Source organism: Aptenodytes patagonicus, chromosome 3, assembly GCF_965638725.1.
Source record: "Aptenodytes patagonicus chromosome 3, bAptPat1.pri.cur, whole genome shotgun sequence".
Taxonomy (NCBI): Eukaryota; Metazoa; Chordata; class Aves; order Sphenisciformes; family Spheniscidae; genus Aptenodytes; species Aptenodytes patagonicus.
In genome coordinates this window covers 2,507,066-2,530,893 of record NC_134951.1, presented here as the reverse complement: position 1 = coordinate 2,530,893, position 23,828 = coordinate 2,507,066, and the positions used below count along the sequence as shown (strand labels likewise).

General features: G+C 39.7%; 1 protein-coding gene across 1 annotated transcript in view; it reads right to left on the bottom strand.

Moving 5' to 3' along the window:
* FZD3 (frizzled class receptor 3) overlaps positions 1 to 23,828 on the bottom strand; it is a 60,697-nt gene that overhangs the window by 8,071 nt on the left and 28,798 nt on the right. Inside the window, exons 3-4 of the mRNA XM_076332538.1 lie at positions 21,219 to 21,415; positions 18,622 to 19,639 (exon numbers count right to left, since the gene is read on the bottom strand). Coding sequence (XP_076188653.1) covers positions 18,622 to 19,639; positions 21,219 to 21,415 — 1,215 coding nt within the window. The remainder of the gene's footprint in view (positions 1 to 18,621; positions 19,640 to 21,218; positions 21,416 to 23,828) is intronic.

The window sequence follows — 23,828 nt, the reverse complement described above, 5'->3', positions numbered from 1 at the left end:
TATACCCTCAGCCTCCAAAGCCCAGCTTGCCTATTACTATTTATGCCTCCTGCTGAGAAAATCCAGGTAAGTAGGACTACTGAGGCAAGTACGGATCGGCTGAGGCAACAAAGGCAGCAATTCCAGCACCACAAAAATCACTTGCTCTTCCTTTTCTCAATGAATTCAATGTGCAGGACCCAAACTCTTCCAGAAGTATCCAACACATGAAACCTCAATAATTTTCAGGGGGAGTACTTAGACAAAAAGCTGCTGCTGTAACGCTGCCCACACTTCTAAAATAATCAGCATCTTCATTTTTACAACTTGTCTCAGTTGCACGACTAAAAAAGGAGACACAACGTTTCGCTAAATTCCAGGCTTCTTTGCAACCATATGACATCTACCACCTTTGAAGACGACAGTGAAAACTGGACAAGATCGCTAGTTTCTATTTATCTTCTTGGAGAGAGATGATGATGCAGGGAATATATAATGCGGTCCTAGATGCTGTAGAAGACCATCTTCCCATGTCTGCAGAGATTATAATTTTCTCCAGCCCGTTAGCTCAGCTTTGTTTGATTCTTTGCAGAAAGCCTTTTGCAAATTTGAGGCAAGAGAGAAGTCACCCAAATTTTGGGTATAACGGAAATGAAGAAAAATGGGCAGACTGATTAATCGACAAATGAGACACGTGGGTCTCTGATGCCGTCCATGCTTACGTAATAAGGTCACTTGATGCACTTTCCATCTGTGTTTTTAAAAATTCAGAATATAAGCAAATATGTTTGAGCATAAATAAATGCAAACTTCTTTAAGCACTAATTGGGTCTATATACCTCCTTAAAAGTGACGATATTGGGAAACATCTAAAGGAACAGTATGTATTTATTGTTCTTTCTAACAGAAATATTTCAACTTCGAGTGAAAAACGGCTGCAATTTTAAAAGTACAAAAATTGTAGTGTGGTGGAATATACAATTTGGAAATTGATAGATGGCAAGAACACGAAGATAAGTTTTTCTTTTAAACTTGTATTCTCGGAGAAAATCTCTCTCCGGTAAGAAGTTTTGAATGAAAATGTGGCAGTTCTTTTATGAGAACAACAACAAAATGGGTAAACTTACACCACTGATATTGTTTGCTACAAATATCGACATTTATTTAAGAAACATCCCCGAAAGCTCAACAATTGCCATAACTGAAAGCAGGAAAAGAGACTGAAATGCAGTTATTAAGAATTTAAACTGTATTTTCATCTCTTATTTTTCTACAAAACCCTTCGCAGCTGCTGACTTATGCTGAGCTCCATATAACTACACATAACAACTACTGTAACAACAAGGAGGAAAAAACACTAATGTGAACTCCCTATGCAGAATTTCCTCCTCTTTTATTGAATTACAATGCAAGCAAAGCACTGCCAATAGTTATTATGTCATAATTTACTCAGGAGATAGATTGTTAAATATCATAAAAAGCACACTCTCAGTGGCGCAAGAAAAAAAGCGCCTTAGAAATACAGTCTATTATTTTTTGTGCTTTGATTTTAAGAGCATGGTATGTAGCTTCTGAAGCTACAGTTAAAGATTTAAGAGTATTTTCGCAAGGTATGTTGAAGGCCGCCTTTGTTACATTTTTGCGTTACAACACGTTATTGATATACTGCAATAATTTTTGTATAGTAACACGCTACATCCCTCTACCCTTCATCTAGAGATGGGGGACATCCTCATGCCCTCCCCCAATGGTTTGGACACTGAAGGAGTTTCAGATATTCAGCTTTCAAAGTAGGGATCTAAAGGGGTACTTGATCACAAAATACCCTCTGCAACTGCAGCACCATCCAGCTCACCCGAGCTGTCTATTTTAGGACTTCAATGTTAAATGCAGGTTATATGTTACAGTAGTTTCCCTTGAAATTAGTTCTGTATGAGCATTAACTTCAACTTTCAGTTCTGTTCTGCAAGTAATCCAAGTTGTGAAACGCTAATAAAAAGTCCCAATGTGCATCTAAAAATAGAGGGCGAACACTGTTTCAGCTATAAAATAACAGCTCTTAAATACTATTGCTTTTTTGGCACAGGTGGAGATGCCTGAATCCCATTAGAAAAGCGATCCCTTTAACGTGAGAGACTGAGTTCCACTGCAGATGCAGCCAATGAGGGGAAAAAACCTCTTAAAACTAGTACTACAGTTTAGGCCTGCTACGCTCACGTTTTCAGCTGCAACAATAACTGTGAACATCTACTAAGTAATTTAATTCAGTCATTTCTTCTGTTTCCCACTTGGCACCGTTGCCAGACCCTTTTTTGCGTCTGTTAACCTCAGCGCTCCCCTCATTATCATGCATCAAAGTCTTTCAAAATACCTCTTAGATTGGCAAGCCACTGATTCAAACCTAGAGACACTGCAGATCTCCTCTGGGCCTTAAAAAACTGTGATAATACCTTTCTTTCTAGATAAAAGCCTGTCTTACAAGCACGCTGGTCTGCTCTGAACATCGGGAGCTGCCCTTCCCTGAGGGCAGGCAGTGCCAAGGAAACAGAGACCAGAAGGCAGCCAGTGGCGATCTCCTTCAAGACGAGAACCTCTCCTAGAGGAAAGATAATACTGGTGGCGATTCTCCATTTTCCTTCATACCTGATTGCTTTCCCGGAGATGCACGAGGGGCTCGCGCACTCTAGCACCATGAGAACTTGGCAATTTAGCAAAGCCCGCACAAACCAGTCAGCATCGTTTTTGAGTGACAGCCTGTTCATTGCACATGGAGTTGGACCCGCTGCAAAGGCAGCCACATAGGAAGATGTGATCGGAAAGCCTTGACAGGCTTCATGCAGACACCCGTGTGAACGCTAGATTGCACGGACCTAAGACCCTGAACTGGATTTGTCTTGCTGTGCAGCTCTAGGCCTTCAGAGGCATTCAGCTAACAAGAAAGAATAGGCAACGAGATGTAGACACGGGGGTTTGGGTTGCGTGCTCTGCACTCCACTCTATTCTGTTCAGACACGTCTCACAAGCAGCACGGGCACCGATGCTTCCCCTAGTGAAGACCAACAAACGAGTTCTGTCAGATACAAAGATTGCATATGCGATAGCGAGATTTCTGTAACCCCTTTTTTTCCTCCCATCTGCTGGGTTGGCGTAGCAGCTGGATCGGTACAGATCATCAAACAGAAACGTACTTTCCGTAGTGAATACAAAAAGACATCGGTTTGAATGCATTGTTTCCCTGCTGAAACACACAGTGGCAGGTGTTCAGAAAGGAGGTTAAAAACATCAATTTCAGCATTCCTCCAGGGAAAAACAACACTTCTTTGTAGGCACACTGTTAATTTAAGATGCTTATATAACTAATTTCTGAATATTTTCCCCTTCTGCCCCCGAACGATCAATCACGGTTGCTTTTTAGTGACAGAGACCAGTGGCCTCTTCCCACTAAAATGTATGAAATCGCAAGTTAATGAGCTTGCTGCATATGTGAAGTGAAAGCACAAACACAACACCTGTCCCCCTCCTTTGGGGCACGGTTCCACAATAACGCTGATCCTTTGATATTTCCCTAAGGATAAAAAGCAATGCAATTCAAATTAACCCATCCTTTTGTTGAAAATGGGAGAAGTGGGGGAAAGGCCAAAGGGAATCTGATCCAACAGTCTCACTTCCATAACTATTTCCATCACTGTCACTGCTTTGAGACTTAGAATATTATACTCACACTGCTCATTTCCCAGTAAAATGTAGTAGCATTTGTCACTGTAAAATAAAATTATTTTTCCAGGTTATTAAAATCTTGCAACTTGCTTATCTTACTATTATCCAACAAGCAAATCCATGCCACCATTCTGGCTACTAGGCTGCACAAGCTGAAGAATCGAGAAACTAAAAGCACCTGAATAAAACGTAACAGCTAACCTGATTTAGCCCTCACTTAAGAGCTAATGACAAAGCCAATACAACTTCAGGAGCTTCAGAATAGCTCAAGTCTGCGTGAAACAGTCTCAACAGGATCAGGAGACTTCCCTGCATCCAAAAAAAACCCCAAAAGGAAACTTTTCTGGCTCTAAATACCAAAACCCAGACTGTTCCAAGTAGAATAAATACGATCATTCAGACTGCGGGATTTCTGACGGCGCAGCTCTGCGCTATCACGTGAGAACACGGATGCTCTCTGTTTCTTGCTCTCAGTTGCACTCTCCTCAGCCGCAGGAGCATGAAAGCATGATGCATTAACGTTGCCCATTGGCTCACATGACAACAATTACATTGTTAGAACAATTATGAAAAAGCATTACTAACTATTCTCCAGACTTACTTAATAACTACCGAGTTGCTATATACCCAGAGTGGAAATTAAAGCAAAGTGATCAGCCTATGCAAGACTTGGGCCAGTAACAGATAGCTTCGAAACCTAACCCAAGCCAAAAATAAATAAATAAATGAGACACTGTAATAAAAGCTTATAAAATTACCATCTTAATGGGATACAGGCTATTCTGGAGGAAACTTATTCACCACAGAAGTTAAGTGTTAGCCCAGGCACTGTAGAGTCATCTCACCATGACGAACTCATCTGCAATATATTTTTTTCAAGAATTTAATCTGTGTAAGTGCCTAAAAGAAACATCCTTACGAAAACTGCCTCTACAGAACATTTAAAATGCAATGAATTATATTTTAGAAGAATTTCTCTTGGGTTTCTCTGGCATGTTATGGGAAAGAAATATATGGGAAAGAAATCATTCCGTTCACAGAAGTCATCCCTTGTCTGCGTTGTGCCGGGGGAACACGCTAGAGTCTAATCATCTACTGGAAAAACAGCTTGAATAAAGAATAACACAGCAGAGAGCGGCCTCTCACCAGGTAATGCTGCAGGGTCTTCCTCATCTATCTCCTTCTTGAAAAGGGATCCCAGAGGACAGCTAAAAAGGTCCTGACTCATGACTAGAGTCTAATAATTCGCCTCCAACACTTTTGCCCTTCAGGCCCTGCAGTTAGTCACAGTGTCAGTAACCAGCAATCATCAAAATGTTTGATGCTAACTGCTCTCGCGTTCATGGGATGGGAATGCAGGAGACTACAGCTTCAGATATCACCTTACAGGTATCACGCAACAATCTTGAGACAGGTTGATTCTGCAGCTTCAGGAGACTCCTTCTGGGAGAACGCCCTGTTTATCACAGGAAAGCTGAATCTCAATGAAGCTATCAGATGTCTGGTAGTCTGTGGCTTTATCTTGAAATGGAAGACAGCATTCAATCACGGCAACTAATTTTTTAAGTGCTAGCCATGGTTTGTAATTAGAGAGATTGACCAAGCACCTGCCTTCTGTTTTACCACTATGAGGAACTGGTACCACGAGTCTCTTAGCACTAACGCTGGGCATTAGGTATGGGAAAAGCAAGTCTACTTGAGCGTACTACCCATGAGAGACTTGGACCTCTCTTTCTTTTGGGCCCCTCACTACAAGAAGGACATTGAGGTGCTGGAGCGTGTCCAGAGAAGGGCAACGAGGCTGGTGAAGGGTCTGGAGAACAAGTCTGATGAGGAGCGGCTGAGGGAACTGGGGTTGTTTAGCCTGGAGAAAAGGAGGCTGAGGGGAGACCTCATCGCTCTCTACAACCACCTGAAAGGAGGTTGTAGCGAGGTGGGGGTCGGTCTCTTCTCCCAAGGAACAAGCGATAGGACGAGAGGAAACGGCCTCAAGTTGCGCCAGGGGAGGTTTAGATTGGACATGAGGAAAAATGTCTTTACTGAAAGAGTGGTGAAACATTGGACCAGGCTGCCCAGGGAAGTGGTTGAGTCCCCATCCCTGGAGGTATTTAAAAGACGTGTAGATGAGGCGCTTAGGGACATGGTTTAGTGGGCATGGGGGTGTTGGGTCGATGGTTGGACTCGATGATCTTAGAGGTCTTTTCCAACCTTAATGATTCTATGATTCTATGATTCCTTTTCCTGCGGACGTGTACAAGCTGAAGTGGGGTGTCCTCTGCAGAGAGAAAAAAGCAAACAAGTCCCCACCCGCCACACAGTTGTTTTCCCCAGCACAGCTTATCTTTCCTCTTGTCACCAGAATAAAAGAATCACATCACAATTCTTGAACATATTCCTCACTTTGGACCATTTCAGCCCCTCTCCTGAATACCCTCTTTTGGATGAGCTGTCTGACGTAACAGCTCCAAGGACCCATAAACTCTTTTTTTCCCTTACAGACCCGTGACTAAGGCACAGATTAAAATGAGAGTATCACTTCAAGTCAAGGCATGACTCACCCAAAGGTGTCTAACACAAAGGATGAAACAAACCCGATCTACGATTTCTTTTACTTCAATCCCAGTGCTCACCAAAAAAAAATGTCATGCGGTTGTCCTTATCCCTGCTGTGGAACCAGATGGTGTTACTCTAGTATTCTTTGTGCAAACAGGGACTGCGGTTGGCATGGGCTAAAACGGGTCAATAAACTTACAGCTGAAACAAAGTTTTATCAGCAAATGCTTCTTTACTGGCACCCACAACACACTGCTTGATATACCTATCTTTCACAGAGATTAAGACAAGATTAAAGAGAGGCCTACCTGAATTACTGGCAAATCTGTCAAATTAGGGATACTGAGGGGTCACTGCAGTAGGTTGCATTTGGCAGATTTGTCCTATGGCCAGAGAGGTTGGAAGCTCCCTGTTGCCATTCAGAAAAAATAGCATTTTTTTCTTCAGATATTGGCACTTCCTTGGGAATTAAACAATAAGTCAGGAAAAAAAAACATAACAAATCAGAAAATCTGATTTCTGTCAACCCTGCTGCTAAAAATATACTTGGACTAAAATCTTTGCAGCCTTAATATCTATTTTGGCAGTAGACGTTCTTTCTTGAATTTATTCAATTCTTACAAGACAAAATTTAGCAAGCTTACTACGACCCAGGTTTGGAATATATCCCCATTAATAAACTCCCACTACTTGAATGAAGACACTTGGCATTAAGAACACAGAACAAAAGAAACATCCTTGGTCAAGTCAAGTCTTCCACTGCTGCAGCCAGCAATGGCACACAAGCCTATTCAGTTATCCAGCTTTATCCTGAAATCATGAGCTCCCCCCCTCAATTCATCACGTAGTTCTCTAATTTCCAACTGAAGTTTATTCGTGGTGACGTTATCATTCTGCCAGCACTGCCATTTGACTTTAACAGCTCTTTTTTAATGTCATTTATGGATTTCTAAAACTGCAACTGCGTCCCTTCTTACTCTTCTCTGGCAAGGCTATGTACACTCTTAAACCCTCCTCCTCCAAAGACAAGCTCTAACAGAACCTTATTCCTGGCACCCTTTCATTACTTTTCATTTATTTTTGTTTTCTTCTTACGGTCTTTTTTGATGCAAGACAACGCAGTCAGTTGCATAATGCCATACAGAAAAAACTAGTTGCACATGAGATTATATTTGTTTCAATAATGGTTCAGAATGAGCAATTGCCACACTGTGAAACTGCTGGAGATGAAGTCATAAGAAACAGATTAGTGTAATTTTGTAAAGATGCAAGTAATAGCCAAACCATAGCTTAAAGCAAAAGTACAGAAATTCAGAGGAGAAGAAACAAATAGCTATTTTAGCAAACCTGGTATTTATAAAATATTTCTTACTCTCCACAGATAGAAATACTATGTTCATTAGTCTAAAGGCCTTCTTCTTCAAGTTATAGTGTGAACGGGATAATGTTAATGATCATTTACATTATTTGTTTTTAAAAATTCAGTTCAACTGAATCTTTGAAAAATAATTTGGTGTCAGGGTTATTACATCAACTGAGAAAATTTTACAATGTAATACTGAATCCTGTAATCCTGTAAGGGTGAACTGAACAGCGGAATGGGTTGCCAAGAGAGGTTGTGGAGTCTCCGTCCATGGAGATATTCAAAATTCGGCTGGACGCAGCCGTGGGCCATCTGCTCTAGGTGACCCCACTTTGAGTAGCAGCTTGACAAGATGATCTCCACAGGTCCCTTCCACCCTCAGCTATTCTCAGATAAACACATGCAAGATGAACAGTTACCAATGTCGTATTTCTACTTAAAACTCCTCTTAGTTCTCTCTCAAAATAACCGCTTCAGGACTAGAGATGAAAGTTTTTTCACACATTAAACTGAGCTGTTAAACCTATACAATAACGCTTTTTTAGAAAGACAAGTCCCAAACTTCAAACACGAGGAGTAACATAGTCTGGTCAAAGCATAACTCTGATCTGTGAACGTTCTGCCTCCTGGAAGATGACACAGCTCATCAGTGTTGATATTGCTTATCAGTTTTGATACTCATCAGTTTATGATACTGCTTATCAGTTTTGTGTTCATACTTTGACTCTTTCATGGTGAAAATGAGAAATAGGCACTGGTCTTAGTTTTGTTGAGCATAACAGATATTTTAACATAATTCAGCATTAAAGATTTGTTGTGGTTTAACACATGAAACCAGGACAAGATTATAAATAATGACATCAGAATCTCTATTAATGAGAAAAAATACATGAACAAATCACAAGTAAATATATATCTGTATTACTAAGAATATAAACTGTTAATGGAAAACATGTGAATAACCCAGCTCTTTAGATAACTCAAATATAGTCATTTTTGTATAAAGATTCTCATTTATACCAAAAAAAGAAGTATTTTTATGTTCCTCAACTGAATTTTGAAGTCATGCCTGATTCTTGAGTGGGCTCAGCTCATGTGGAAAGCAAACCTTCATACATGTTGGGAGGAGATACTGCACTCTTTGTCTGCATTTACTTTTCTAGAAAACAGAATAATTCTCTGTTAAGAAAAAACAACTAATAGGAGGATGATGCTGGGGAGCACTGTTTGTTCATATGAATAATGTAAAAGAAAAATCAAACTTGAAGTGTGCAAGTATTTGTTACATTTCCATGCTATATAGCCCATGCTATATATATATAAAAAATATATGTATTTCCATGCCTAAGCTAAGCGGATGTTTTCCAAGATCAAGGCACATACAGAACACGTCTGAGAGATCTGGCCTAGTCCTATAGGTGAGCTTAGTTCATATATCTCATTATATTCCATCATTAGAATAGATCTATTCTTTTTAATTATAGTCTTTACTTACTAATACTGATTTCAGGCCTAGAAACAAATTGTTTTAATGGAGAGAGTAAACATCTTTCTATATTTGTGTATTTACAGACTGTATTCTGAACTGCTTTATGTTACACCACTCAGCAAACCTCTCAAAACACTCACCGTGGGAGCTGGCTGCCCACGTTATGCCCCGTGGCATTATAGATACGGTGACTGCAATCACAATTTCCTGAAAAGCCAAAGCTTTCGGAAGATCTATTGTCAGCAGCATAACCGTCAGAGTTGCTTAGTCCTGAGACCAATGATATTGAAATGTAAGTACCCTTCCAGGACTGAAGTTTTAAAAATTTGTTGAAAATAATAATGATACTCTGGAATCACTAGGAATAAATGCAGAGAAGTGCAGTATCTCCGAAATTTATTGTACCTTGTGTTTCTGTGCTGACAGGACAAGTCATTCAATAGCCAAGGAACACTAGAGAGAGCACAACAAAAGCCATCTTACTGAAATTCACTCGGATGCAGAATATTCAGACTCACAAACACTGAGGTTCAGCATTCGCTGAGATTTTGGCAGACATCTACAGTTAACACCCCATTAAAGATTTTCTCTTTGCAAGCTGGTCTACAGCTATTTTGACATGACTGTCCAACATCTCAAAGCAACTCTGAAACCCAGTGAAAGAGTCATAATCATTAATGAATGCATTGCTGTTCAGAACGTTCAAATGCAAATCACGGGCAATTTCCTGTAATTTATTAAAATTAAAAGTTAAATCTTTTTTTAGGTGACTGATTTCCTAACACATGTACTGCAACATTCAGTTCTGACAGTTCAGAGTGACTGGTGCTTCAAAACCAGAGAAATCAGACCTCCTAACTTAGTTTTTGTTGCCATTTTAATAGCAATTAAGAGTCAGTGGAAAAAGAGGGCTTTCTTAATAATCAGAATTAAAGGCTGTTCTAGATATAAAGCATGCTTATTAAAAAGAGAATGGAATGAAACTGAGAACTCAAAAATAGCAAGACCTGACCTCCTTTGGCAAATCACCCTCAGCAAAATACTGAATAAAAAGAAAGGGAAAAAAGAAAAGGATGACCTTGAGGAGTCATACTTGAGTACAAGTACAAATCAACCTGTCTGAAGATAATGGTTGAGAATCAACATTTCCCTTTGCCTCTAGCTCAGTCGATCCAATTAAAAAAACAGCCAGAAATGAGTCATGTGAATGAAATGATTGCTTTCACTCAATATGTTAATTGACTGGAAATTGCATACATGCCAAGGTGAGATAAGAGAATACATTGCATCCTATGCAGGATTTATCCAAGTCCTGGATGTGCAAGGAGGAGACAGGACTGATACTACTAATGCTGAAAAGGAGAATTCTGAGAAATTAACTTGAGTATATTCTTTCCTTGAATATATTCTTTTTGCTAAGCATCTAAAACAGGAGAAATTAACTGAATCACTGCTAGGAAACAGTGTAATACTGTGATTAGTGGTGGTATTCTGAGCTGGCACTTTTTTTTTTGAAAGAAGCCTAACTCATAATTCAGATCTGCTCAGTCTCTTCTGAGTAAACAGTAATATGGAAAATACATTTTTATCTCAACCTCTTTTTTTTTTTTTTTTTTTTTAGGACAGAATAATTACGTTCAACAAGAAGCAATTCCTTAGGGCAGATTTAAGCAAATCCATTACCTCTTCTAAGAGGAATTCTAAACAGTAACTAATGAAAAAGAGGGGGGAGGAGGAATCTAGATTTATAGACATCTCTAAATATATTCTCTTTATGCCTGTGCCACGCACAAACGGTGCTAAGACATTTCTTAACAAAGCCTCTTTTCTGCATCCAGCTTAGTGCGCTCCCCCGCATGTTTCTGAAGACCCACTGTAGCACAGATGGTAAAACAGCTGAGACATTTTGTATTTAAAAAGATAGTGGCAACACCCCTGATTAGTGGAGAAAATGGCAAAAACTGGAAAATGCCATATATCGCAGCCAATAAAAATAGGGAAACTCCATCCCAACTTAATCAGCACCCCAGAAGCGCAGACTCTACGTCTCAACAATTACTTCCTGCTACTGTTTTCGGCAAGATGCTTGCATCTTTTCTTCTCTTTGGTCCGCGTGTGCGATTGTTCTAAAGCACTTGTGCATGAAAATAAAGCCTGTGTCAACAGGGGTTACACTTCACCCATAATGCAGCCATGGGAAAAGACAGTCTGCTACAAGAGCATTTCTTAAGTGCACGCGAGTCAACTTTGCCATCACAAAATTTAAAATCTCTACAGTAAATTCAAATGTCTATCAAGAATTTGGGGGGGGGGAGTACTATAAAAACTGAATATAAATACAATTTATAAAGTAAGGCTTTTTACTTTGTTTTTCTTCTCTTTTTTTTGGGGGATGGGGGAGAAACAAAGAGACACAGCTGCAAAACCTGAGCTGGAACTTACAGCAGCTTGTCTCGGTGTTTCTTTTGCTTCTGCCCAACGTTATTTAAAAGTAGGCACTATGAGATATAATATCCAGCAGAGAGAAGTAACAGCAGAGCAGACGACTAAACACTCCCATACTCTTGGCGCTCAGCCTACCATTACTTTACCACCATAGTCGCTTTTCAGTTGGCACCTGTTCATAAGGAAGCTTCCCTGTGTTGAAACGGTTCTGCAAGACGGCTACACGCAGGCTCTGCTTTCAGTAACGTTCCTGCAGTGTTTGTTCAGGGCACCAGGCATAAAGCAAAGGAAGGACAAAGCCATGCCAAGTGGGAATGAAACACACTTGAAAATGTTACCCCTGCCCCTGTTACGTGGGCAACCTTTAAAAAGGATGCAAAACAAACAAAGTGATTTATAGTTGTTCGTGATCCAAACTAGTCTGAAATGAAGAGATTTGTATCCCGACAGTGTTAATTTTGAGACATCTAAAATGATCTTGAAAACTTTAAGAGTAAAAAAAATTAGCTGTGATTAGATCAAAAAGTACGTTTGTGAAAATGGGAAACAAGAAAACTAACAAATTCTTGAGCCAAAATTATCAGCAGGTGACAGAGATTAATCCTAATATTAAAATCCATTTCTCCAGTGTTAGTTGTCAAATAATACATTAAAATAATCTGTAATGTGATAGAATGTAAATATTAACAGAAATATATTAGCAAGCTTGTACTTTGTTTTTCTTTGTGCCCGTACTAGATACATATAACTGCCATTGACGGACAAGAGGTACTATTAACAAAACATTCTTTCCATTTACGCTTTTGGTATCTTAGGCAACCACAATTAATCCTCTCTTCTCTATCCGACACCAGCAATGAACAGAAGTGAGTGGGTGAGAACTCCCATCTTCAGTAAAAACCCATCTGACATTGTTACACAGCAAGACTGGGGCCTCGTCTTGGAGTGAAATAGGTAGAGCGGAGAGGAAAAAAAAATTGGCTGGACTGACTGTCTGTTTTTGCTGCTGACAGAAGTGACATTTGGTATCACACCATCTTACAGCATTGCTCTTAATAGTTAAGTCTTTAAAAATACCAAGGCGGTTTCAATTTTTTAAAGCAAAGATCAGAAGGAAAATAGAAAAAGATTTAAAGAGATCGGCATAGTAACTGCTTCAAGAACTTGGTTGGTTAAAATGACACTTGCAGAAATAGTTGTCATGCTTATTGTTCTTGCAGAAAAAGTCTTCTCCATCAGTAGTTGAAGCATGCTTATACAATGCTTAGCAAAGCAAAATTATCTTATCAATTTGACGGTTGGACTCGATGATCTTAGAGGTCTCTTCCAACCTTAATGATTCTATGATTCTATGATCTGTCCCTGGGATTCCCAAATGCAAGGCCATGTCCTTCCAGGTACTGCAGTCTTAGGTGCTTACTTATGTCCTTTCTTCGAAAATGAGCAAAAACCATGTTACCAAGTTTTCTTTCTGGAATGACTGTTACTCAAATCAAGACTGGTCAGGATATAGAAAGCGTGCTTAAGGGGTGTTGAGGCATATCCCGATTTTGAAGGGGAGAGATTGCAAAAAAACCCCCCAGCCTCTTCTCCCCCTTCCCCCCAAAAAACCTCCCCAGAATTTTGCAGCAAAAATCCTAACATAAATATATCCAATAAAAGCAAATGTGACCCCCTTCAAACAGACAATAAATTAAGTCAGGGTACGATTCATCTGAGCGTCCAATGAATCACTATAAAAACGCCCGTTTCTCTGCTTCAGCTAGAAAAGGAGGCTAGGGTGCCTGGCTCAGATGGAGACATCCGAAATTAGATAAATGAATGCTGTTCTTGATTTTCACATTGTTTTCATTCTAACATATGCCCATTATTTTATCTCTGCAATTCCACTGGTTTATATGAGGTCAAGCCCCAAAGCTAAAGAACTAGATGATACAGGGAAGTAAACACTGCACAGGCCCAGTGCCATTCGTTGGTTAGATTGGCTGTAAACAGGAAATCAAACGTGCTACCCACATCTGCTTCCATTCCTCTAAATAACATCGAAAAGATAAGCGAGGAGCACCACCTTCACTCTTAGCAAGTTAGCACTAAGGTCTTTTAATCTGGTGAAGCCACATCAGTGGGGAAATGATGACTATCAGATCACAAGCAAAGATAACTCATGCTGCTTAGAGCATTTCCCAAGGACTCCCACTAGGGTAGCAAATGTCTTTGGAACAGTTTGGGGTTTTTTTTGTTGGTTTTTTTTTTTTCTCTTTAATACCTAAATTAGATGTCTCTCCCATCAGCACGGTGCCTAGCCTAGCCTAGCCCTGAGGCATTCGTGAAAACTGTGGAGAGTCTATTTACATTTGGATTTAAGAGAAATGAATCTTAACTCAGGTCTTTCTTTACTTTGCAGAAAATCTAATTTTGTGGTTCAGCCCAATAAACGTTTCCAGGCCTAAACTACCTTACACAGTTCAATTATGGGACTTAAAAAAAAAAGAGGTAAAAGCTTTTAACTCCGTACTCTGCCATCCCAGGAAAGCAGACACATTTCCTTATCTTGGGAAGACGACAATTACCACTTTCTTCCACCTTTGAATGTTTCTGGCTTGATGCAGCCCTCTCCTTTTCTCTGGGCTAGGAAAGCTGTATTGACCATTTGAACGCCCACTTCTTATAAGAGAAACGTACATTACAACCAGCTTTGGAGACAGACTTTGCTGAGTATCTATTTCACTTTGTAGCCAAATTAACCCAAATTTTGAGACATATTTTCATAGATTGGGGCAGGTCACTCTGTCCCAGTTTGATTGCCTTTGTAATTTCCAAGAGGAACAAAACTCTGACGCTCTCCTTGTAAAGAACAGAACACTGTGGTGCCTGGAGGACAAGAATATGTAACAGCAGCTAAATGCACTTCAAACTGTTTTTTTTTTTTTTGCTTTTACCCTGCTTTTTACCTTACATCAGACATATCTGAGGTTAGACGTCTGATAGAAAGGAACTTAGAGCTTTTATGGCAACAGGAATTCAAAACCCGACTGGACACGGTCCTGGGCTGACCCTGCTTGAGCAGGGTGGTTGGACTGGATGATTTCCAGAGGACCCTTCAACCTGAGCAATTCTGTGCTTCTGTAAAGTGACTGGCCAAAATTTTATCCCAGTCCACCAGTTCATCTGAATTAGTTCCCACAGCATGGCACGCTCCATCAACATACAAGGCAGAAATTGCAAAGTAAGAGAGGAAAGAGGCAAACTTTGAAAGCTAACCACTGGGTCAGGGCTGCAGACTAAAAAGCCAAGCCAGTACTAAGAACTTGTTAAGAATAGTAAAATTATTAGAGACACCCAAACTATTCTATGATTCTGTGATGATGACGACAGCCACACTGAACAGCAATAGGAGCATGCAGAATCTTATCTCCCCAAATGTCCCTCCTTGAGCCCAACGTTACAAAAATCCAACTCTCTGTTCCAAGGCTCTGCCCTCTGAACAACGATATGATATTGGTAGAACCACCACTGTTACAAACAGAAGCAGAAGGAGGAGCAGCAAAGCGTGTATTTCAACCGTAGCAAAAGAGATGACTAGATGGATTTATGATTGGATTGTGTCACACTTCCCTGCTTTTTTCCCTTCATTTCTGCATTTCATCTTGATGTAAAATTGCGCTATACTCTCATAAAAAAGATTATATATGAAGAACATGTAATGCACACAGCCCAGTTAAAATGCTTTGTTTATGATGGGGGTACCAGTTCTATAGCTAGTGAAAATTAATTTCATTTTCCACTGCATGAACTCCTCTTGCACAAAAACATTAATTCATTTTTTTGAGGCCAAGCATGAATTCATTTTTTAAGGCAACGAGTAAAAAGTGGGATACCAACATAAAATTCAGCTCCTCATTTCAATATTACTGCGCTGAAAGGAGATTACAAAGGCATTGTTCCCCCCTCCAGAAAAAGAAAAATGTCCTGACCTCGGTGAAAACGGAGGTGGATGGGTTAAGACATTTTTAGGCTGCTGTGAGTAGATATTTCACAGAGAAGTCACACTGACTGGAAAGATTACATCACTGCAATTACTGTGAATAGTCCTAGCATCAGAAACAACAAAAATAATTATTTGTGGTAACACCTTAGTCAATTTGCCATTATTCATATTGAAAGAAGGATGCTCTAATATACAACCTTGATATTTTTAACTAAATTAAGAGATTTGGCCAGGTTGATACAAAACGCAGCTCCCCGAGTTGCCTGTTGAAGTTGACAGCCACAAAAACAATGCACTTCCCCTATAGTGGGGAAAGTGCAACTAAATTTCTTACTCAGATACATTGTATATACTGTAAATAAACCTCACCTCTCAACGTAGTAGTTGTTTTTTCCTCACTAAAGGAGACTCAAGGAAACAATATTCACTCCACTCAACTTTTGACGGCTCATCTGAGCCCTCACAGCCATGGTACGACAGGGACCACTGCCGCCTGTTTTACCTGCTGTTGCTGCCCAGGCAACAGATTAAAGCTACTGCCTGAACTGCAGCAGCCCATGATGCTACAGAAAACTGAGGACCGGGATGTGCTCGTGGGGAGAGAGCTGCTGACAGCTTTTACAAACCCTTCCCCTCCTTCCTAGTCTCTCCCAGAAACTTGGAGCGCCGAAGAGACTGCGGGCAAGGTAAGGTAACATGCGCTCCTTTTTGCCCTGCGCTTACTCCTCAAAGGGATACTGGGATATTGATTTCCTGTCTTTGTGGCAAAAAAAGTTTTTATTTCACAAGGAAAGCAACAGATGCCTCCCGGATCTGACAAATAACCGTAATAATACGTAGCCAGGTCAACCCAGGAAACATCCAGGTAGCCAGAAATCAAGATCGAAGCATAAAGGCATCTTGTTGCTTCCTCCATTTTGGGAGTATTTAGCCCTTTAGGTAGTCAAAGAAACAGGTCTATGTTTCATTTGAACACCAGCTGCCGAGGCCCTCTTCAGTTTAGCAGCAGCCAGGAGAATCTGCAGCAAATTATTAACCCCACAGTATCTCCTGCATGAAGCAGTCACACAGGAGGGAGGCATGCCTGTGGCAGCTGCGTACCCGAACTCCCCCATTAGCAATTTTCCAGAATGAGTTACTGTGGCATCATCCTCTGATGGCAAAGATGATGTAACGGTTGAACGGACTAATGAATTTCTAACCTCAGATTTGCTGGTGTTGGAAAAAGTGTGCCTACGCAAGCAGCAAATTCCAACTACCACAACCCTGTGCAAGTTTTGCACATAAAACTTATGTCCACTGTGGAATCAACTACAGCTCTCAATTTAGGATAGCCTAACCCCAGACACTGATGTTCAAATATTTGAAGTTAAGTTAAATAACATCCAGGCTTAGAAAAAATATGGTCTTATTTGGCAAGTGAGTGATACTCTCCACAAAGCTTTAAATTTTCCCCTAATTTAACAATAAATTTTACTAGCATGATCTAAGGATAAAATTATTTTTCCCCACAGCTTTGGAAATCTGTTTCAGTTATAAGTCTGGATAGTTAAATTAGGAAAGCATGTTTAGTTTAAGAAAAAAAATTGGATGGGTTAGAAGAAAAACCCTTCTAATACTCCCTAGGGTCTATGGGTCCTTCAACCCGATTTGACGTGAATGAAACCATTACGGTTCTTTTGACTCCTGCTGAGCCATTATGTTAACGGTTTTCCAGAGATCTGAGTAGCATTTTACTACATGTTTTCATTATTCCACTAACCAGGATTTTAGCCCTTAGACATCAGAAGTTTCAAGGTTTAAAATAGTTTTTGTTCAACATTCTGAGAAAGCAATATCCTTTTAATTTTATAGGTTCTTATACAAATCTTAGATTGGCATACGGTGGGTATTTGAAATTAACTGAGAGAAAACCCCATGTCCCTCTTTTTCTTTCTTTTTAAGCATCAGTCAGTTTAACGTATTAAAAACTGCAGCAGAGAAGACTCAATCAAGCAAATGAAACTGAACACACCCACTGACAGATATTTCCTGCCATAAAACTGGTCACACATTGGATGGGAGGGAAGAGCCTCACACTCCAATAAAATCTAACAGAGAAAACAATAAAAAGGGTTAAAAGGTAATAAAAGGATTATTATCAAGCTATATAGACTAAGCCAAACCTTTAAGTGATATTTTATTGCATTAATGTGAGCTTTGATAATCCAGCTGGTGTTTTAACTAACGTTTTTTTATACCCCTGTGTGTGCAGCTATATAATAGATGTTTGCTGTACAACCTTCTCGAAATAAAGTTGCTTTCAAATAAGTTGCAGAAAATACCTATGCAATATCATTCCAAAAACAGTTTGCCACTGGCTCAAAAAGGAAAGTAGCCTTCAAGTAATTAATACTTAGAATACTTTCTTTGCAACTGCACCAGCATAATACTGAAGTAAACAGTGGACAGTTTGATATCTAGTGCTCTTAGAGGCTTCTGCTCCTGTGATAACTCAGTTAAACTAATTAAGCAGGTAAGTGTAATTTTCTTGGAAAAAACAGAACTGATGAGCTGTAAGCTCTGGCTTTCTTCAGAAGACACTTCAAGTAAGATTTTATACAGACGTTTCTGACACATGCATAGACTGCTCTAAAATGAGCACAAAACCTCCAGGCTAATCAAAGCAACAAAATGTTACAGATGAACAACAAAAACTAGGAAAAGCAGTAATCAGGCTGATGACAACTCAGTTTAAATGCCAAAATTCCTTCACAGCAAAACTTCTAACACGTCTCTAACGGCCAAGAATAAACTCACTAAGTCCTGTTCTTGAAGTTGGTTTAAAATAGCATCTTCATACCCTGTATAGGTCCCATACAGCCCAGAACCTCCACAAAAAAACACCAAGCAGCTGATGCAAGCCTCCAATTTTCCAGTAATACCTAGCCTTCCAGAAGGCCTAATGCATTATCCAAATAATTTGAGTATGGCAAGAACCTTCCCTTGTAGGAATAGCAGCACTTTCAGTTAGGGATGACAAGTCTTAACATATCCCCTCATCATTCATTTTCTGTACTCCTGAGTATGTCATATTGGTTTCCTCACCTGATAGGGACACGGGATGTGATATTCTCTGCAGCGTTCTTGAATCCACGTCGTCTCCCACACACCTCGATAAGCCTGCTCATAGAAATAGCAGCCAATTACAACCAACAGTGGCACGAGGTACAGAACACTGAACACGCCAATCCGGATCATGAACTTCACTAGTTTGTCCTGGTTCTCTTTCTCTAATGGGATTTCAATGCGAACCCGATTGAGAGAGATAATGCCAGCTAGCAGAAGGGAAACTCCAACAACAACATACAGGCAGAGAGGTGCAAGTACAAAGTATCTTAATGCATCCACATCATAGAGGCCAACAAAACATACGCCGCTAATATTGTCACCTTCAATTTTATTCATTGCTAAGAGGATGATGGTTAGAGTTCCTGGAATGCCCCAGGCACTGGCGTGGAAGAGCAATGCTTTCTTCTCGATTGCTTCACTGCCCCATTTTGGCACAGCTGCCAAGAACCACGTGATGGTAAGAATGACCCACCAAACACTGCCAGCCATGGTAAAGAAATAGAGCACCATGAAAAGCATGGTGCAAGCTTTGTTGTGAGAGCCCTGTGTCACTGTGGAAGCCTTGTACTGGGCAGGGCTAGACGCGTTACACGCTACTCGGTCTTCAAGCAGAAAGCCAATGAAGAAAATTAATGACACCATCATGTAACAGACAGCATAAAATATTATCGGTCTTTCTGGATAGCGAAATCTTGTGACATCGATCAGAAAAGTTAAAAAAGTAAACAAGGTGGCAGAAAGGCAGACGATGGAGATCACTCCGATGAAGTAGCGAGCAAAGGAGAGCTCTTCACGCCGAAAGTACATATTTGGGCAAGGAGGGGAACAGTCCCGTACGCTCAGGAAAGAGTAACCCAGATCAGGGTCTATTTTCAACTCCCGAGGACACCAAAAACCATAATCCCTCTGTACTGCCATTGGGGCCTCTTCTGTGGGCTCGCCAGCTAAATTGAGGTCAACGAGACGAGGATATGGCTCATCACAATCTGGGAATCTAAAAAGTAAGAAAAGAATTACTTACAAGAAATATACACATACTTTGCAAAGACTAGTAACCTTATTTATATGTCTGACTTTAGACACATTAACTGGAGCAAAAACAAAGACAATCCAAATACTGGGTAATCCATGAAATACTACCCTATGTTTAAACAAACTCTGGAACTCATTGTCCCAGAATGCAGTGGATGTTTAAACTATAAAATATGTTTAAAAATAAACCAGAGAAATAAATGGACAAGGGGCCCACTGGGGCTTTAAGCATAAAGGTGAGGATACAAAATCCATCTCAGGAAGTCTATAAATTTAGGCTTACTGTAAACTGAGACTATGTGCCCAAGGAAGCATGATTTTATAGAACATTCTAAAACCTTTCCCTAAGCAACTGTACCAGCTGCTATCAGACAGGGCGGTGAGCTAGTTAGACCAAAAATCCAACCTAGTACTGCTACTAGCATTAATAAATTGAAATTATGATGAAGATATTTCTGTAATTAAGTAAAGCTCTGACTGGAGGCTAAGGGCTGCTGGAGATGAAGTCTGAGGTTTTGAAGGAGAGACTGGAGGGATTCCACGCATAGCTGTCCGCTTCTTCCCTCTGCTAGATGTTATTGCCTCAGCAAGCGCAGCATAAGCTAAGTATGCCTGTTCCTCTGCCACAGTTCACGTTCAGGCACAATGGCACTAACAAAGCACCAGCAAAGTTTTAGTAGTTTTAGCTCTGGTTTTGAAATTTCACTATCTGGGCCTTACTGAGGAGATGGGAGGACCTAAAGGGCCCAGACATCTGTTCGGAGTATGGAGTTAGAGCGATCTTTGATCCAGATTATCAGGACCTAGAAGCATCCTCTGACTTAATTCTTTTGCTAAAAGTTTTAATTGTTTCTCATTCTCTCCAATGCAACTGTAAGAGAGACTATTTCTTCCTGTTTGTGCTCCTGTATTTTATTAGCTGTTGGAGTCACTTATAAAAAAAATAAAGCATAAAGATATTGTTTTCAATTTCATGTATATTCTGTTTCAAATTGATTGGAACATCATCGAATACTTTTCTACAAAGTTATTTGTGAAATATAAAGCTGAAAACATCTGTTTGCACACAAGCTCAACAAGAGGTAGATGCTCTGAAAACAGAGCTTTGAGATTTTATACGCTCATCAAAAACAGCCAGCTCCCTCTTCAGAAAAAGAGACTATTAATCTCCAGCGTATGTAATTTTGCCTAACTCCCAGAGAAATTATAGCAGTGTCACCTATTAAACTTCGGTATAGCAGACAAAACCAGGTCAGCATAAATGACAAAGAAGAAAAATAGACGGGTATATTCATTCGTTTAAGAACATGCATGTGCAGTTTACAGTAATCAGCCACAGAAATTTTCAACTTATCTCTTGGGCAGATGATAGAAATATGAACTCAGTTTCCACCCCAGGAAACAGGCTGTTACACAAATGGAAGGGAAAATAAGGGCACTTGTAATGGAACACATTTAAAATGTCTGTTTCAGATCACAAAACATCCTAGATCATACCAAAATTTTATCCTGGGATTCTGAAAAAAAACAGATTTGCTCACCTGGTGCACTCCATATCTTCAGGCCAAGAGACCCCAAACATCTCCATGAGTTTGGAGCACTCACTGTATGCTCTTTGACAGAGTCTGCGACAAGGGAGAGTGACACGGCCGTACTCCATGCACACAGGAGCATAGAGGGCACACAGAAATGGTCGAAAATCTCTGGAGCATTCCAAATTCACCATTGGATGAAACGGCTAGAAAAGAAAAAGGAGATTTCAATAGCTACAAACAGTATTGTAAAACGCTTCAGCAGTAAGCTATAATTTGTCTCATGAGATGTTAGGGCTTTCACAACCATAACCACGACCTTCTTTTTCTGAACTTTGTCTGCTGGAAGAAGTGATCATCATAATACAGCACTTAAGTATTTTAGGAAGACAGGCAATCAAGAAGCCTGGGGACAATGACAGAGATTCACAAGGGACATTTATGTACTCTATTTGCATGAAAATCAATGGGAATTAGACAGCTAAACACCTTCGAGGATTCAGGCTTAGCTTCACACTCTCCAATAACAGTCATATAAACTTGATTCCTTTTAGTGCTTGTGTTACTGACAGATACATCATGAACTGCTAGCTGCTTATTTAGTAGGATAATATGAAAAACTTGCGTTCGGTTGATGAGATTACAATCTGAGGAATGTTGGATAATGCAAGATTCCTTGACAGTACAGAAATATAGCATACTGTGATCTTTCAAGTATTATTTTCAGATCACAACATAATATTTGCAAATAATCTCTCTATTTCTTGAATTTCTTCCGCAGGGCAGTGTTCTTCGTATCTTTCTACCAAATGCAAACACAGGACATTTTCCATTGCGTTCTTCCCACAGCATCTTGTCCAACTGAAGAGAACCCATCTGTTAAAATCTCAGTTCTATCATCAGAGTATATCTGTGGACAGAAAACAGTCCCAACGTGCGTGCTACCACTGTTATATAAATTCGTATACAAACATAGAACTTTCTAGCTTCCAGAACAGGGCTGTAATCACAGTGAAGTCACATTAAGTATGTCGTTTCTCAACTAACCATCAGAAAGCACTGTGAAATCAAAGCCTGAAAAAAACTAGTCAGAAAAAATAACTGGTGTCTTGTGCTACTGTGTTGTCTTACAACAGGTTTAAGTAACGGTGATAGCAACGCTCCTTGGAAGCACCCAGAGAAAATCTACCACAATTAGCCAACATACAGCTGTTCTCAAGTATTTCTGAAGACGAAAAAGAAGGAAAAAAAGTAGGACAGGGATTTATGTCTTAATAAAAACTGGTACACATTGATAATCCATGTTATCTTCTTACGTGAGTTCATTTTGCTCTTGCTTGTTATGGCTTGTCTTTAAAACTCTCCAGGAGTCAATCAATATCTTATTCTGAGTTTGTGTGGCACCTACCACTATACAAAGCCTCACCTTATCTTCAGATATTAATATAAGATCAATTGTAGTCTCTTAGGACTGGAACTACAGCATATCAAAATACATTAGGACTTACAACTCTAGAATAAAACAAAACAGCGTGGGGATGTTGAATTACTCTGCTACCTCCAGACCGGAGAAACAGCAGTGGCATTTTAGTACGCCACTTCTTTTCCTTGACTTACATTTCACATCATAGCTTGATGGGAAAAGGTGACAGTTGCTTGATCAATGGCAATGCTAACATGAGCTCTGTTCTAGACAGATTTTTATAAAAAGTCCATTATCTTGATACCAGTTTCCTCTTCTCCACAGCCTAGCAGGATTATAGGGCAAGAACTCTAATCTTCAGAATTTGTGGTGCAATTGCAGAAGCACAAATTAACCTGCTATATATATATATACAAAACCTAAATCTTATTATAGCTGAAGCTGAAGAGTAGGCTGTAGAAAGATTACATTTTCAAACAGCAATTTCCTGAGAAATACTTTAAAACAATTCAACATTTTCTTTTTCCAACCTATAGAACAGAACAGACCCAACAACAAAAAATAGGTCATCTTCTGTGGCAATATAAATGACAATTACTAGAAACGATGAGGAAAAGTTTCACGTTTCAGTTCTTCCTTATCGTCTCCTTACTCTTCCAATTCTTCCTATATGACTCCTTCGCTCTGCAAAATGTTAATTTTTGGAATACAAGATGCAACCATGCTGTGACCTTACTGATTTTTTTTTAACATAATTATTATTTACCAAGCTGATTAAATTCTCTTCAGTGCTATGCATTTCTGAAAATGTCGTCACATGACAAGAGAGCCATGCAATTTGGCAATAGCTTGTATGAAGAGCAGTATAAGCCTTCAGAGCTATTGACAAGGAGAAAGGAAGCAACAGTTGGAAAGTATTTACATTTACAAGCTCATTGTTACTCAAGGAACACTTTCTATTTGGCTGGACATTTACTTCAGATGCATATATGGTTTTATTTTTAAATAGTTATTGCCTATAACACAGTTAAAGCTGTTGTTTGACAACAAGGATCCAAGAAATTGATTCTAGGTTGTTATGACACCTGACATGACCAGAAAAGCTTAAGATAATAGTCTTCCTTTATTTAATGGAAAGGGAAAATAAAAAGAAAACTCCACTTTCATTTTGGGAAGTGTTTAACTTTCCTTCTTTT